Source organism: Coregonus lavaretus, assembly GCF_964263955.1.
Source record: "Coregonus lavaretus genome assembly, chromosome: 1".
Classification (NCBI taxonomy): domain Eukaryota; kingdom Metazoa; phylum Chordata; class Actinopteri; order Salmoniformes; family Salmonidae; genus Coregonus; species Coregonus lavaretus.
The window spans coordinates 92,252,915-92,271,064 of record NC_139988.1 but is presented as its reverse complement, the minus strand read 5'-3'; the positions used below and the strand labels follow the sequence as shown (position 1 = coordinate 92,271,064).

The following is an 18,150-nucleotide window of genomic DNA, read 5'->3' as shown; positions in this document are numbered from 1 at the left end:
TTCCTTACCTTTGGCTTTGTGTTCAGTGTTAGTGTTGTCGTGCCGACTGCTACTACTGAGTTCCAGACTGCAGGTAGAGTTGGAGTGGCTGTGAGAGGAGGACAGGCTACCTGGACCGTCCAGGAGGGAGGCTTTACTCTGCGAGGAGGGGGATCCTATTCCCCCATGGTGGTGGTGGTGCTCTCCCTGGTCCTGGTCTGGAGAATAACAACTTTATTGATCCATACGAGACAGAAATTGGTATTCTGACCAAAACCCCCCACACAATTGCTTTCCATCCAGGGGCACTGCTGCTGACTCTGTTCCTCTCAACGTGTGTGTGTGTGTGTGTGTGTGTGTGTGTGTGTGTGTGTGTGTGTGTGTGTGTGTGTGTGTGTGTGTGTGTGTGTGTGTGTGTGTGTGTGTGTGTGTGTTTGGAAAGGCAGAAGACACATTTCCGTTCTAACCAATGGACAATAAAGCTGTATTGTATTGATCCATACGAGATGGAAGTTGGGTCTTCTGCTGTGCCCAACCCCTCCAATATTCACACACACATTTGGTGACATACAGCGCCTTCAGAAAGTATTCACACCCCTTGACTTTTTCCACATTTTGTTGTGTTACGGCCTGCATTTAAAATGGATTAAATTGAGATTTTGTCACTGGACTACACACAATACACTATAATTTCAAAGTGGAATTATGTTTTTCGAAATTTTTACAAATTACAAAAAAATGAAAATCTGAAATGTCTTGTATCAAAGTATTCAACCCCTTTGTTATGGCAAGCCTAAACAAGTTCAGGAGTACAAATTTGCTTAACAAGTCACATAATAAGTTGCATGGACTCACTCTGTGTGCAATAATAGTGTTTAACATGATTTCTTAAATGACTACCTCATCTCTGTACCCCACACATACAATTATCTGTTAAGGTCCCTCAGTCGAGCAGTGAATTTCAAACACAGATTCAACCACAAAGACCAGGGAGGTTTTCCAATGCCTCGCAAAGAAGGGCACCTATTGGTAGATGGGTAAAAATAAAGCAGACATTGAATATCCCTTTGAGCATGGTGAAGTTATTAATTACACTTTGGATGGTGTATCAATACACCCAGTAACTACAAAGATACAGGCATCCTTCCTAACTCAGTTGGCGGAGAGGAAGGAAACCACTCAGGGATTTCACCATGAGGCCAATGGTGACTTTAAAACAGTTACAGAGTTTATTGGCTTTGATAGGAGAAAACTGAGGATGGATCAACAACATTGTAGTTACTCCACAATACAACCTAAATGACAGAGTGAAAAGAAGGAAGCCTGTACAGAATAAAAATATTCCAGAACATGCTTCCTGTTTGCAATAAGGCACTAAAGTAAAACTGCAGAAAATGTGGCAAAGAAATGAACTTTTTGTCCTGAAAACAGAGCATTGTGTTTGGGGCAAATCCAACACAACACATTACTGAGTACCACTCTTCATATTTTCAAGCATGGTGGTGGCTGCATCATGTTATGGGTATGGTTGTAATCGTTAAGGACTGGGGAGTCTTTCAGGATAAAAAAGTAACGGAATAGAGCTAAGCACAGACAAAATCCTAGAGGAAAACCTGGTTCAGTCTCCTTTCCAGCAGACACTGGGAGACAAATTCACCTTTCAGCAGGACAATAACCTAAAACACAAGGCCAAATCTACACTGGAGTTGCTTACCAAGAAGACAGTGAATGTTCCTGAGTGGCCGAGTTACAGTTTTGACTTAAATCTGCTTGAAAATCTATGGCAATACCTGAAAATGGTTCTCTAGCAATGATCAACAACCAATTTCATTAAATTTAATTAGGACCTCATTTGGACTAATCTTTCAAGAGTCCTTAAACATTCTAATCAAATCACATTTTCACATAACACACTGTTACAAACAACAGACATAATACACTGCCATATTGACAAGATAAATACTCTGAAAAGATAGATTGATTCCTTCATCTACCATAGTCCTGCACAACCTTCCAATTTATTATATTTAAATGGTTCTAAAGTATTGTTTGAATTGATATATTGAAAGGTTTCTGGTTTGCTCAGATAAATTATTCAATTTCTTTATTACTCTGAATCGAAATGTTATTTCGCCTATTTATCTTTTCTGTCTGGATAATACATAGATGGGTGGACAATCTATTCCTAGTATTGACTGAATGTCTGTCTCTTACCAACTGAATACTGTTGTGAATGGAGTTTGGCCGTTTTAAAATGGTGTACATTGTGAGATAAAATAAGCATGTTTTTTTTCAATGATCTTGTTGATTAATGACCACCCAAGAGCATTGTGCATGACTACAACAGAATAATCATATCTCCACCTTAAAACAATCCTTGCTGCTTTATTCTGTGCAATCTGCAGCCTCCTAATTTCACTTGCTAATGCATTTCCCCAGACCACAGAACAGTAGTTCACCTGACTCCCAATTAATGCTTGGGTTGTTTGCTTAAGAATCTTTCCTGGTAAATATTTAGCTATCCTTCTGATCATGCATGCATTTTTTTAATTATTTTTTTACATAGATGAGTTATTTGAGACGACCATGATAAGCAGTTGTCTAGCTGCACCCTTAGTAGTTTGGTTTCTGACACTTCCTCAATTTCTACTCCCATGTTGTGTTGGCCTTTTCCTGGTGGAACAGACCAACATAACCTTGGCGTTCAAAACAAGTTTGTTCCGGCAAACCCACTCCTTGATATTGACCCAGATCTACCTGTAGAGCTTGCTGTACCTGATGAACCGATTGTCTTGCTGTATAAATTGTAGTATCATCTGCAAATATAGTAGCTTGAGTTTCAGATAAGGCATAAGGAAGGTGGTTGGTATATATGAAAAAAAGAAGTGGCCCAAGGCAGCTGCCCTGCGGTATTCCACAGTGGCCCAAGGCAGCTGCCCTGCGGTATTCCACAGTCTAAAGCATGAGGGGAAGAAAATGACCCATTGATATAGGTGGACTGTTTCCTGTCGGTTAGATATGACTGTACCCAATTCAATGCTGCCTCCTTAAACCCATAATGCAATACATTTGTCAAAATTATTTCATGATCCACTAAATCAAATGCTGCACTGAAATCTAAAAATAGTACACCCACAAATCTGCCATTATCCATAGCATTGAGCCACTGGTCAGTCATGTCAACCAATGCGGTGGTAGCGATAAGCATGATGATTAGCTGTGATCAGATAATTATTTTCCATATACTCCCATATTTGTCTACTCAAAATACCTTCCAATATCTTACTGAGTGAAGGGTGTAGACTGATTGGTCGACTATTGGCAGGAATAATGGGTTCTTTGCTCTCTTTCGGGATTGGACAGAGCTTAGCATTTGGAAATATCCCCTTTTCTTGTGACCAATTAAATATGCATTTCAGTGGAGTCTGGGGAGCAGCGTAGCGAAGTAAAGCATTATCCATGAGATCATAACCTGTAGATGTACCATTGGGTAATGACTTCAATAGGTTTAACACCTCTTATCATAACCTGTAGATGTACCATTGGGTAATGACTTCAACAGGTTTAACACCTCCTATCATAACCTGTAGATGTACCATTGGGTAATGACTTCAATAGGTTTAACACCTCCTATCATAACCTGTAGATTTACCATTGGGTAATGACTTCAATAGGTTTAACACCTCCTATCATAACCTGTAGATGTACCATTGGGTAATGACTTCAACAGGTTTAACACCTCCTATCATAACCTGTAGATGTCCCATTGGGTAATGACTTCAATAGGTTTAACACCTCCTATCATAACCTGTAGATGTTCCATTGGGTAATGACTTCAACAGGTTTAACACCTCCTATCATAACCTGTAGATGTACCATTGGGTAATGACTTCAACAGGTTTAACACCTCCTATCATAACCTGTAGATGTACCATTGGGTAATGACTTCAATAGGTTTAACACCTCCTATCATAACCTGTAGATGTACCATTGGGTAATGACTTCAACAGGTTTAACACCTCCTATCATAACCTGTAGATGTACCATTGGGTAATGACTTCAACAGGTTTAACACCTATCATAACCTGTAGATGTTCCATTGGGTAATGACTTCAACAGGTTTAACACCTCCTCCACTGACACCATTTGTAGACTAAAACAGCATTATTGTTTGCCCATAATATGATCATCAATCCATTGGACAACAGCTTGTTTGGAAGAAAGGGCGTTAACATTATCTCTCAATAGATTATTTTAATTTATTTAGTTTTTTATCTTCAAAATGATTGGCAATATCAGCTGGTTTTGTTATTGTCCTCCATCAACCTCCACACTAGATGGGCATGATGAGATCGATGTACCAAGTAAGCACTAAACTATATTCCATACCATTTTCGTAAAATACCGTTTTTAAAAATGTTTTTATTTTATTTTTTTTATATGTTTTTGAAGAACTTGAAGAATTTCTCAAATAAAAAAATGGGCAAATGTTGCACAAACTTACCCCAACTCTTGCTCCACACATCAAAGAGAAGCTTCTGAAATACAACATTCTGCGAACTAGAAGCCGTCCAAGAGGAACTAAGGTTGGCTGAGGTAAACAAATAAAAATGTGCACTGTTGTTGGTATCAGGCATACCAAAACTGTCAGTCATGTAGAAGTGCCAAGGGACAGAGTCTTAACTGTCAGTCATGTAGAAGTGTCAAGGGACAGAGTCTTAAATGCAATAAAGAAAGCAGAAGATGCAAAAGCTTCCCACTGTCTGCCAAATATCCCAACCTGCAATTCCAGATCTCTGCTAAACAAAGTGGATGAGTTTGAACTTCTACTCAGATCATCCAGGGCTGAAATTGGTTGTGTAACGGAAACACGGGCACATAACAACATTCCCGATGAGTCCCTAAACATAGAGGGTTTTCAGGTGTGCGTAGATGACAGGCTGCAGGTTAAGAGATGGGCTGACATTGAAAGAGATGAGTTTGAGTGTCTCTGGATCCAGTTAAGCCCCGAGCGGCTTCAATTCCAACAATTGTTGTTGGCACACTTTACCATCCTCCATGGGTTAATGAGCTATTGGCTATCTCATTAACACCATTGACTGTGTGAAGTTGAAACCACCTGAAGCAGGTATTGTCTTATGCGGGGATTTTAATCATCTACCTACCAAGGCCATCATTAACTCCCACCCCGTTCTAAAACAGGTTGTCAAAAACAAGACCTGTGAAGACTCCATGATGGATCTGATCAGAACAGACTTCAACACCTACTACATGGATCTGATCAGAACAGACCTCAACACCTACTACATGGATCTGATCAGAACAGACCTCAACACCTACTACATGGATCTGATCAGAACAGACCTCAACACCTACTACATGGATCTGATCAGAACAGACCTCAACACCTACTACGTGGATCTGATCAGAACAGACCTCAACACCTACTACATGGATCTGATCAGAACAGACCTCAACACCTACTACATGGATCTGATCAGAACAGACCTCAACACCTACTACGTGGATCTGATCAGAACAGACCTCAACACCTACTACATGGATCTGATCAGAACAGACCTCAACACCTACTACGTGGATCTGATCAGAACAGACCTCAACACCTACTACATGGATCTGATCAGAACAGACCTCAACACCTACTACGTGGATCTGATCAGAACAGACCTCAACACCTACTACATGGATCTGATCAGAACAGACCTCAACACCTACTACATGGATCTGATCAGAACAGACCTCAACACCTACTACGTGGATCTGATCAGAACAGACCTCAACACCTACTACATGGATCTGATCAGAACAGACCTCAACACCTACTACAGCTCCCCTACTGTATTGGCCCTGCTGGGATCAGGTGACCACCAGTGAACCTAGCAAGAGGAAGGAAATGGAATACAGAGCAGGGTGACGGGTGTCTCGAGAGAGAAAGGAGGCCCTAGCCTGGTGGACGGCCATCACAGGCTGGTCAGCTGTCTACGATGCAGAGAACATGGATGAAAAGTTGGAGATCTTCAACACCAACATACAACATTTTAAAAAATCAGCCCGGGATGACGAAACAACTAAAAGCAGCCACCAAAGGAAAAGGCTAAACATATTTTGACAGAAAACTGAGAAATGGAAAAAAGCTACTAGACAAATTAAATTCAAGACCTCACAAAGAAGAACCCAGAAGAGTGGTGGGACTTCAACAACAAAGAGCTTGGTCTATCAAAATCCTCTGGAGGAAGATACAGATTGACGGTAAAATGATGATGTTGCTGAGGTCGTGAACAACTTCTTTGCTGAAGCATGGACAGGAAATACATTTTCCTCTAATTAGGCCTGTTGGGGGAGGTGTCCTCTAATTAGGCCTGTTGGGGAAGGTGTCCTCTAATTAGGCCTGTTGGGGGAGGTGTCCTCTAATTAGGCCTGTTGGGGAAGGTGTCCTCTAATTAGGCCTGTTGGGGGAGGTGTCCTCTAATTAGGCCTGTTGGGGGAGGTGTCCTCTAATTAGGCCTGTTGGGGGAGGTGTCCTCTAATTAGGCCTGTTGGGGAAGGTGTCCTCTAATTAGGCCTGTTGGGGAAGGTGTCCTCTAATTAGGCCTGTTGGGGGAGGTGTCCTCTAAGGAGAACTATGCAACATTGGACAAATGAAACAAGCCCTTTCAAGACTCAGTCCAAAGAAAGCATGTGGTCCAGATGGTATCCACCCTGGTTACTGAAGGTATTTGCAGAGGGTCCAGTGGTCACTCACTTAGTTAACGCATATCAGCTGGGCTCTGTACCTACAGCGTAAACGAACACTAACATCTGCCCCGTTCCTAAGGTCCCCAGTCCTGGAGAGAAAAGTGATTGGAGACCAATCTCTATGACATCAAGTCCAGGAAAGGCTCATAGCCAAGAAGTTCATACCATATGCTCTTGAAGACTGCAAAAACCAGTATGCATACTAAACACAGCACAACACATGAGCTGGTCAGATCCACACTCAACTGGCTTACAGAGACAGACTCAACCCACCGTGGTCCGGGTTCTGCTGGCGGAAATGTCAAAGACTTTTGATTGTGTCGACCATGCTGAACTCCTCCAGCATATGGCCAGTCTGGGTCTATGTCCAAGGCTACTCACCTGGCTTCACAGCTATACAACAGGGAGAACACGGAGGGTGATGGGGACATGGACATGGACAGCTCATGGACAGAGGTAACATCTGGGGTCCCCCAGGGTGGAGTCGTCTCGCCTCACCTCTTCCTGCTTCACATGTCCACTCGGATAGTCATCTTTGAGGACACACTGGACACTGGCTACGCCGACGACATTGGTCTGTCCCGGGCATTGGTCTGTCCCGGGCATTGGTCTGTCCCGGGCTTTAAGGCTAGCAAACATTGAAAATGACCTCAGTGGAAGAGGTAAAGGAACTGGAGGAATGGGCAGCAGAGAACAACATGCTTCTCAAATGGAAAGGCTGTCCAACTAAGAATCTGCTTCTCCCAAAATCCTCCCCTAACCACTAATACCGGGTGGACAGGCTGTTCCAGTTGGAACCAGCTCCACTAATACCGGGTGGACAGGCTGTTCCAGTTGGAACCAGCTCCACTAATACCGGGTGGACAGGCTGTTCCAGTTGGAACCAGCTCCACTAATACCGGGTGGACAGGCTGTTCCAGTTGGAACCAGCTCCACTAATACCGGGTGGACAGGCTGTTCCAGTTGGAACCAGCTCCACTAATACCGGGTGGACAGGCTGTTCCAGTTGGAACCAGCTCCACTAATACCTTGGCTTCCACTTGGACAACTAACTCAGTGGGGGCCAACACATTAACCAGGCAATGAAAAATACTTCCAAGGCGTCTCCACTTCCTGACTGTGATGGCAAGAAACGGCCTTCCCACCGAAGACGTCTACACTACCCTGATCCGACCATGCCTGGTGCATGCCAGTGTGTTGCTGGTGGGCTGCACAAAGAAGCAGGACGCTGCAGTGGACCGGCTACAGACTAAAGACAAGCAAGATAATAACTAACAAACAAGAGACAGTCACGGAGAGAGAGAGCAAGCAGCAGTACGATTGGTCACTGACATGATGCACCAACCTGACCCTCATCTGCATGATGTACTACCACAGAGAAGAGGAGACAGTACTGGACCCTCTACATGATGTACTACCACAGAGAAGAGGAGACAGTACTGGACCCTCTACATGATGTACTACCACAGAGAAGAGGAGACAGTACTGGACCCTCTACATGATGTACTACCACAGAGAAGAGGAGACAGTACTGGACCCTCTACATGATGTACTACCACAGAGAAGAGGAGACAGTACTGGACCCTCTACATGATGTACTACTACAGAGAAGAGGAGACAGTACTGGACCCTCTACATGATGTACTACCACAGAGAAGAGGAGACAGTACTGGACCCTCTACATGATGTACTACCACAGAGAAGAGGAGACAGTACTGGACCCTCCTCTGCATGATGTACTACCACAGAGAAGAGGAGACAGTACTGGACCCTCTACATGATGTACTACCACAGAGAAGAGGAGACAGTACTGGACCCTCTACATGATGTACTACCACAGAGAAGAGGAGACAGTACTGGACCCTCATCTGCATGATGTACTACCACAGAGAAGAGGAGGCAGTACTGGACGCTCTACATGATGTACTACCACAGAGAAGAGGAGAGAGTACTGGACCCTCTACATGATGTACTACCACAGAGAAGAGGAGACAGTACTGGACCCTCTACATGATGTACTACCACAGAGAAGAGGAGACAGTACTGGACCCTCTACATGATGTACTACCACAGAGAAGAGGAGACAGTACTGGACCCTCTACATGATGTACTACTACAGAGAAGAGGAGACAGTACTGGACCCTCTACATGATGTACTACCACAGAGAAGAGGAGACAGTACTGGACCCTCTACATGATGTACTACCACAGAGAAGAGGAGACAGTACTGGACGCTCTACATGATGTACTACCACAGAGAAGAGGAGACAGTACTGGACCCTCTACATGATGTACTACCACAGAGAAGAGGAGACAGTACTGGACCCTCTACATGATGTACTACCACAGAGAAGAGGAGACAGTACTGGACCCTCTACATGATGTACTACCACAGAGAAGAGGAGACAGTACTGGACCCTCTACATGATGTACTACTACAGAGAAGAGGAGACAGTACTGGACCCTCTACATGATGTACTACCACAGAGAAGAGGAGACAGTACTGGACCCTCATCTGCATGATGTACTACCACAGAGAAGAGGAGACAGTACTGGACGCTCTACATGATGTACTACCACAGAGAAGAGGAGAGAGTACTGGACCCTCTACATGATGTACTACCACAGAGAAGAGGAGACAGTACTGGACCCTCTACATGATGTACTACCACAGAGAAGAGGAGACAGTACTGGACCCTCTACATGATGTACTACCACAGAGAAGAGGAGACAGTACTGGACCCTCTACATGATGTACTACCACAGAGAAGAGGAGACAGTACTGGACCCTCTACATGATGTACTACTACAGAGAAGAGGAGACAGTACTGGACCCTCTACATGATGTACTACCACAGAGAAGAGGAGACAGTACTGGACCCTCATCTGCATGATGTACTACCACAGAGAAGAGGAGGCAGTACTGGACGCTCTACATGATGTACTACCACAGAGAAGAGGAGACAGTACTGGACGCTCTACATGATGTACTACCACAGAGAAGAGGAGACAGTACTGGACCCTCTACATGATGTACTACCACAGAGAAGAGGAGACAGTACTGGACCCTCTACATGATGTACTACCACAGAGAAGAGGAGACAGTACTGGACCCTCTACATGATGTACTACCACAGAGAAGAGGAGACAGTACTGGACCCTCTACATGATGTACTACCACAGAGAAGAGGAGACAGTACTGGACCCTCTACATGATGTACTACCACAGAGAAGAGGAGACAGTACTGGACCCTCTACATGATGTACTACCACAGAGAAGAGGAGACAGTACTGGACCCTCTACATGATGTACTACTACAGAGAAGAGGAGACAGTACTGGACCCTCTACATGATGTACTACCACAGAGAAGAGGAGACAGTACTGGACCCTCATCTGCATGATGTACTACCACAGAGAAGAGGAGACAGTACTGGACGCTCTACATGATGTACTACCACAGAGAAGAGGAGACAGTACTGGACCCTCTACATGATGTACTACCACAGAGAAGAGGAGACAGTACTGGACCCTCTACATGATGTACTACCACAGAGAAGAGGAGGCAGTACTGGACCCTCTACATGATGTACTACCACAGAGAAGAGGAGACAGTACTGGACCCTCTACATGATGTACTACCACAGAGAAGAGGAGACAGTACTGGACCCTCTACATGATGTACTACCACAGAGAAGAGGAGACAGTACTGGACCCTCTACATGATGTACTACCACAGAGAAGAGGAGACAGTACTGGACCCTCTACATGATGTACTACCACAGAGAAGAGGAGACAGTACTGGACCCTCTACATGATCTACTACCACAGAGAAGAGGAGACAGTACTGGACCCTCTACATGATGTACCACCACAGAGAAGTGGAGCCAGTACTGGACCCTCTACATGATGTACTACCACAGAGAAGAGGAGACAGTACTGGACCCTCCGCAACCAGAGCCAACTGTCCAGCATCCGACCACTGCCATCAGACTTTTTAATAATCAAATATACTTTTTTACTGTAATCGGTTAGGATTTTTTGTTTGTTTGTATTTTACCCCCTTTTTCGATCTTGTCTCATCGCTGCAACTCCCCAACGGGCTCGGTAGGCGAAGGTCGAGTCATGCGTCCTCTGAAACATGACCCGCCAAACCACGCTTCTTAACACCCGCCCACTTAACCCAGAAGCCAGCCGCACCAACGTGTCGGAGGAAACACTGTTCGCCTGACGACCGAGATCAGTTGAACAGTTTTTTGCTAGAGTGCGATGAGCCAGGTAAAGCCCCCCCCCGGCCAAACCCTCCCCTAACCCGGCCAAACCCTCCCCTAACCCGGCCAAACCCTCCCCTAACCCGGCCAAACCCTCCCCTAACCCGGCCAAACCCTCCCCTAACCCGGCCAAACCCTCCCCAACCCGGCCAAACCCTCCCCTAACCCGGCCAAACCCTCCCCTAACCCGGCCAAACCCTCCCCTAACCCGGCCAAACCCTCCCCTAACCCGGACGACGCTGGACCAATTGTGCGCCGCCCTATGGGACTCCCGATCACGGCCGGTTGTGATACAGCCCGGGATCGAACCAGGGTCTGTAGTGACGCCTCAAGCACTGAGATGCAGTGCCTCAGACCGCTGCGCCACTCAGGAGGCCGGTTAGGACTTGCTTAATTGAATGTAGTATCCTGTGTTTTTTAAGCATTTGTCTAAATGTAACTGTGCATTCTGCATAATTCAGTCTCGTCAACTGCAAGCATGAATGAAATAAATCAAATAAAACAAGAAAATCAATACTTTCTGCAGGCACTGTATACACAAATACACATTTTGGTAGGAGAGGCTGGAGCAGTGGGCAGCTACCAGTGTAGTGCCCGTTGAACAGGTTAAGTGCCTCGCTCAAGGGCACAACGGCAGGTGACGTATCTAGGACACTGGCCCCGCTTCTCCGACCGCTAGGCAACCCTTACCTGGCGGTAGATCCTGGTCCTGCTGTTCCCCTCCCAGACTCTCCACCTCCACCGTACTGCCGTCTGTCTCACTGCGACCCCCGCCGCCGCCTTCCTCTGCCAGGGGGTTGGGGTGCCCCAGAGCCAGGGGATCAGAGGAGGGCGTTGTACCCAGAGCAGGGGTTACAGAGAGGGGAGGACAGGAGGGCTGAGTCCGGTTAGAGCCAGTTCCAGACCCCTGCTCCATGGTCCCACTACCACTACCCCCCATGGAGGGGGACTCTGGGGTGGTGGGGGGGGTGTTGAGGACTGAGTTAGATCCGCTGGAGGGGAACTCCTCCTGCTCACTCCTCCTCTTCTCCTGCTCCTGGTTCTCCTCTGAGGGGTCATGGTCCTCCGTCTCCAGGCCTCCTCCTCCTGCCTCGTCTCCCTCCCCCCTGCTCTCCCTCTCCTCCAGGCCTGATGAGGAGGACTGGGCCGGTCCAGGGGGAGGAGGGGAGTTAGCAGCCTCTGTGTCTGAGTCAGAGAACAGCTCCTTCAGGGTCTTCTTGGGCCACTGGGCCTGAATAGTGGACCACACATCCTTCTGGCCCTTGGATCGACTGCCACCTGTCGGTCTCTCTCTCTCCCTCTCCCTCTCCTCCGAGCTGCTGGCTGCCATCTTAGCTCTCTTCTCAGGGATCTCCCAGAATCCCGCAGGGCGGGCGCCGCCACCCTTGGCCGCCTTGTCCTTCATGCCGTTGTACTTCTTGGAGGGGGAAGGTTTGGGACGGGAGCTGGGTCGGTCTCCGTCTCGGTCGGCCTGGTGGGGCTCAGTGGGAGGGGCACCTCCATCGTCTGAGCTGCTGCTAGAGGAACCACCTCCTCTGTCCTCCCCCCCTCCTCTCTCCTGGGTCCTCCTGGTGGAGCCTCCCGGCAGCCAGTCTGCGCTCCTGGTGCTCCTGGTTGGGAGCTTGGTTTTGGACGGGGGTCCTTTATGGGTCTGTTGCTCCCCTGCCGCTCCCTCCGACTTCCTCTTCCTGGAGGCGGAGCTACCTGGCCCTTCTCTCTCAGCCTCAAACTCTGGTTGGCTACGCCGCTTCCCAGCCTCCGGGGTCTCGACGCTGATTAGTTCTTGGCTCTTCCCTGTGACCAATGGTGGTTTGGGGTCATCGGAAGGGGCGGTACCCTCCCAGCGGTCTGAGGCGTGAAGGGGTTTGGGGGGACCCCCTTTTCTGAGACCCCCTGGACCTGGATGGTCATCTTCGTCCTCACGCCCACCATCCTGATCAGACTCGTCTGTTGAACTCTCTGAGGCTGAAGGAAGCAAAGAAAAACAACATCTATTTTAGTACCTCGACAATGATTTTTGGCACCACAAACTTCCACTACAATGGCTTAGGCAACACAACAGCACTACCAATCAATGTAGAATAGTTATATGGAGTGAAATACTAATCTATTGAAGAGTCAATAAACTCTAACTACCGAAACTAAAAAAGTAAATTGTTAAACACTCAAAAGGCATAACATTGAGAAAAACTCTTGGCCTTAAAATTCGCTAACTTGTGCAAGAATCAAAGTAATGAAACTAAATGTGATTTGAATGACATATCCTGTTAGAGTTCACCACGACACTACACCACAGTATACAGGTAGTCTCTACTCTATCTGGCTGTGTACAGTGAGGGGAAAAAAGTATTTGATCCCCTGCTGATTTTGTACGTTTGCCCACTGAAAAATAAATGATCAGTCTATAATTTTTATGGTAGGTTTATTTGAACAGTGAGAGACAGAAAAACAACAAAAGAATCCAGAAGAACGCATGTCAAAAATGTTATAAATTGATTTGCATTTTAATGAGGGAAATAAGTATTTGACCCCCTCTCAATCAGAAAGATTCCTGGCTCCCAGGTGTCTTTTATACAGGTAACGAGCTGAGATTAGGAGCACACTCTTAAAGGGAGTGCTCCTAATCTCAGCTTGTTACCTGTATAAAAGACACCTGTCCACAAAAGCAATCAATCAATCAGATTCCAAACTCTCCACCATGGCCAAGACCAAAGAGCTCTCCAAGGATGTCAGGGACAAGATTGTAGACCTACACAAGGCTGGAATGGGCTACAAGACCATCGCCAAGCAGCTTGGTGAGAAGGTGACAACAGTTGGTGCGATTATTCGCAAATGGAAGAAACACAAAAGAACTGTCAATCTCCCTCGGCCTGGGGCTCCATGCAAGATCTCACCTCATGGAGTTGCAATGATCATGAGAACGGTGAGGAATCAGCCCAGAACTACACGGGAGGATCTTGTCAATGATCTCAAGGCAGCTGGGACCATAGTCACCAAGAAAACAATTGGTAACACACTACGCCGTGAAGGACTGAAATCCTGCAGCGCCCGCAAGGTCCCCCTGCTCAAGAAAGAACATATACAGGCCCGTCTGAAGTTTGCCAATGAACATCTGAATGATTCAGAGGAGAACTGGGTGAAAGTGTTGTGGTCAGATGAGACCAAAATCGAGCTCTTTGGCATCAACTCAACTCGCCGTGTTTGGAGGAGGAGGAATGCTGCCTATGACCCCAAGAACACCATCCCCACCATCAAACATGGAGGTGGAAACATTATGCTTTGGGGGTGTTTTTCTGCTAAGGGGACAGGACAACTTCACCGCATCAAAGGGACGATGGACGGGGCCATGTACCGTCAAATCTTGGGTGAGAATCTCCTTCCCTCAGCCAGGGCATTGAAAATGGGTCGTGGATGGGTATTCCAGCATGACAATGACCCAAAACACACGGCCAAGGCAACAAAGGAGTGGCTCAAGAAGAAGCACATTAAGGTCCTGGAGTGGCCTAGCCAGTCTCCAGACCTTAATCCCATAGAAAATCTGTGGAGGGAGCTGAAGGTTCAAGTTGCCAAACGTCAGCCTCGAAACCTTAATGACTTGGAGAAGATCTGCAAAGAGGAGTGGGACAAAATCCCTCCTGAGATGTGTGCAAACCTGGTGGCCAACTACAAGAAACGTCTGACCTCTGTGATTACGAACAAGGGTTTTGCCACCAAGTACTAAGTCATGTTTTGCAGAGGGGTCAAATACTTATTTCCCTCATTAAAATGCAAATCAATTTATAACATTTTTGACATGTGTTTTTCTGGATTTTGTTGTTGTTATTCTGCCTCTCACTGTTCAAATAAACCTACCATTAAAATTATAGACTGATCATGTCTTTGTCAGTGGGCAAACGTACAAAATCAGCAGGGGATCAAAAACTTTTTTCCCCTCACTGTATCTAACAGTATACAGGTAGTCTCTACTGTTAAATACTACCTGTATACTGTTAGATACCACCTGTATACTGTTAGATACCACCTGTATACTGTTAGATACCACTTGTATACTGTTAGATACCACCTGTATACTGTTAGATACCACCTGTATACTGTTAGATACCACCTGTATACTGTTAGATACCACCTGTATACTGTTAGATACCACCTGTATACTGTTAGATACCACCTGTATACTGTTAGATACTACCTGTATACTGTTAGATACCACCTGTATACTGTTAGATACCACCTGTATACTGTTAAATACTACCTGTATACTGTTAGATACTACCTGTATACTGTTAGATACCACCTGTATACTGTTAGATACCACCTGTATACTGTTAGATACCACCTGTATACTGTTAGATACATAGCCAGGTAGAGTAGTGACTACCTGGCAGGCCATTGAGGATAGAAGGGATTTCACTAGACTTGACTGGAGACTGCAGAGTCAGAGTCCTTTGGTTCTCACCGTCCTCCATCTTGGAGAAGACATGGCGCTCATGGGCTGAGCAGGGGCCGGAGCCAGAGCAGGGGCCGGGGGGTTTGGAGGAGGGGCGGGGGACACGCAGTCTGTTGGGGGACGGACTCCCCAGGTCCTCGTTCAGTCGTTCCAGGCGGTTGTGCTCTCTCTCCACTTTGTTCTGGGAGGGGAGGAACACCATGTTTAGGCCTCCAGAGTGTTGTGGTAACCTCATGTCATCTTCATAGACAGAAACAACTGTATATTCATTCGAAATATACGCAAAATATAATAAAAAAATAAAACATTTATTTCTCCTACCTTTATTTTCTTGCGGTGCTTAATCTTCTGAACATTCTTATTGGCCGGACGTACGATCTTGTCAGCTTTGACCCACTCATCATATCTAAACGGGAGAGACGGAGACAGAGAGTCAATCACAGGTCAAAGGTCAGTGATAAAGCCTACGTCACAAATGGTACCCTATTCCCTATGTAGTGCACTACTTTAGACCAGAGAATGGCACCCTATTCCCTATGTTGTGCACTACTTTAGACCAGAGCACTGTGGGATTCCCTATTGGCCCTGGTCTAAAGTAGTGCACTATATAGGGAATAGGGTGCCATTCTCTGGTCTAAAGTAGTGCCCTATATAGGGAATAGGGTGCCATTCTCTGGTCTAAAGTAGTGCACTATATAGGGAATAGGGTGCCATTCTCTGGTCTAAAGTAGTGCCCTATATAGGGAATAGGGTGCCATTCTCTGGTCTAAAGTAGTGCCCTATATAGGGAATAGGGTGCCATTCTCTGGTCTAAAGTAGCGCACTATATAGGGAATAGGGTGCCATTCTCTGGTCTAAAGTAGTGCACTGTATAGGGAATAGGGTGCCATTCTCTGGTCTAAAGTAGTGCACTATATAGGGAATAGGGTGCCATTCTCTGGTCTAAAGTAGTGCACTATATAAGGAATAGGGTGCCATTCTCTGGTCTAAAGTAGTGCACTATATAGGGAATAGGGTGCCATTCTCTGGTCTAAAGTAGTGCACTATATAGGGAATAGGGTGCCATTTGGGACGCAAGCTAAGAGTTTGATCATATTCTCTCTCAGACAGCCAGCCACCCCTCTATCGTTGGCCTGACCCCAACTTTACTCAACATGACTTTCTAACCACAAGGATCAAGAAAGATCTCACAGAAAGATCTCACAGAAAGATCTCACAGAAAGAGACAACATTATATTGTGGAATAAGACAACCTTAATCAAGATAAATCAACATTATTATATGGATAAGACAACCTTAACATACAGCACCAGTCCAAAAGTTTGGACACACCTACTCATTCAAGGGTTTTTCTTTATTTTTACTATTTTCTATATTGTAGAATAATAGTGAAGACATCAAAACTATGAAATAACACATCTGGAATCATGTAGTAACCAAAAAAGTGTTAAACAAATCAAAATATATTTTATATTTGAGATTCTTCAAAGTAATGACAAAGATGACAGCTTTGCACACTCTTGGCATTCTCTCAACCAGCTTCACCTGGAATGCTTTATCAACAGTCTTGAAGGAGTTCCCACATATGCTGAGCACTTGTTGGCTGCTTTTCCTTCACTCTGCGGTCCGACTCATCCCAAACCATCTCAATTGGGTTGAGGTCGGGGGATTGTGGAGGCCAGGTCATCTGATGCAGCACTCCATCTCTCTCCTTCTTGGTGAAATAGCCCTTACACAGCCTGGAGGTGTGTTGGGTCATTGTCCTGTTGAAAAACAAATTATTTTCCCACTAAGCCCAAACCAGATGGGATGGCGTATCACTGCAGAATGATGTTGTAGCCATGCTGGGTCACTTTGGATCTTCCGTTCCTGTGGCGGTCCTCATGAGAGCCAGTTTCATCATAGCGATTGATGGTTTATGCGACTGCACTTGAAGAAACTTTCAAAGTTCTTCACATTGACTGACATTCATGTCTTAAAGTAATGATGGACTGTCGTTTCTCTTTGATTATTTGAGCTGTTCTTGCCATAATATGGACTTGGTCTTTTACCAAATAGGGCTATCTTCTGTATACCGCCCCTACCTTGTCACAACACAACTGATTGGCTCAAACGCATTAAGAAAGAAAGAAATTCCACAAATTAACTTTTAAGAAGGCACACCTGTTAATTGAAATGCATTCCAGGTGACCGGCTCATGAAGCTGGTTGAGAGAATGCCAAGAGTGTGCAAAGCTGTCATCAAGGCAAAGGGTGGCTATTTTGAAGAATCTCAAATATATTTTGATTTGTTTAACACCTTTTTTGGTTACTACATGATTCCATATATGTTATTTCATAGTTTTGATGTCTTCACTATTATTATACAATGTAGAAAATAGTAAAAATTAAGAAAAACTCTTGAATGAGTAGGTGTGTCCAAACTTTTGACTGGTATTGTATATATCACATACAGTGGGGGAAAAAAGTATTTAGTCAGCCACCAATTGTGCAAGTTCTCCCACTTAAAAAGATGAGAGAGGCCTGTAATTTTCATCATAGGTACACGTCAACTGTGACAGACAAATTGAGGAAATAAAATCCAGAAAATCACATTGTAGGATTTTTTATGAATTTATTTGCAAATTATGGTGGAAAATAAGTATTTGGTCACCTACAAACAAGCAAGATTTCTGGCTCTCACAGACCTGTAAGAACTT

At 45.4% G+C, this 18,150-nt stretch overlaps 1 protein-coding gene across 1 annotated transcript in view; it reads right to left on the bottom strand.

Moving 5' to 3' along the window:
- Positions 1 to 18,150, bottom strand: part of LOC311134452 (AT-rich interactive domain-containing protein 4B-like) — a gene marked incomplete at its 5' end in the record, with an annotated part of 96,520 nt that overhangs the window by 9,059 nt on the left and 69,311 nt on the right. Inside the window, 4 exons of the mRNA XM_084168133.1 lie at positions 6 to 197; positions 11,696 to 12,970; positions 15,384 to 15,633; positions 15,774 to 15,858. Coding sequence (XP_084024259.1) covers positions 6 to 197; positions 11,696 to 12,970; positions 15,384 to 15,633; positions 15,774 to 15,858 — 1,802 coding nt within the window. The remainder of the gene's footprint in view (positions 1 to 5; positions 198 to 11,695; positions 12,971 to 15,383; positions 15,634 to 15,773; positions 15,859 to 18,150) is intronic.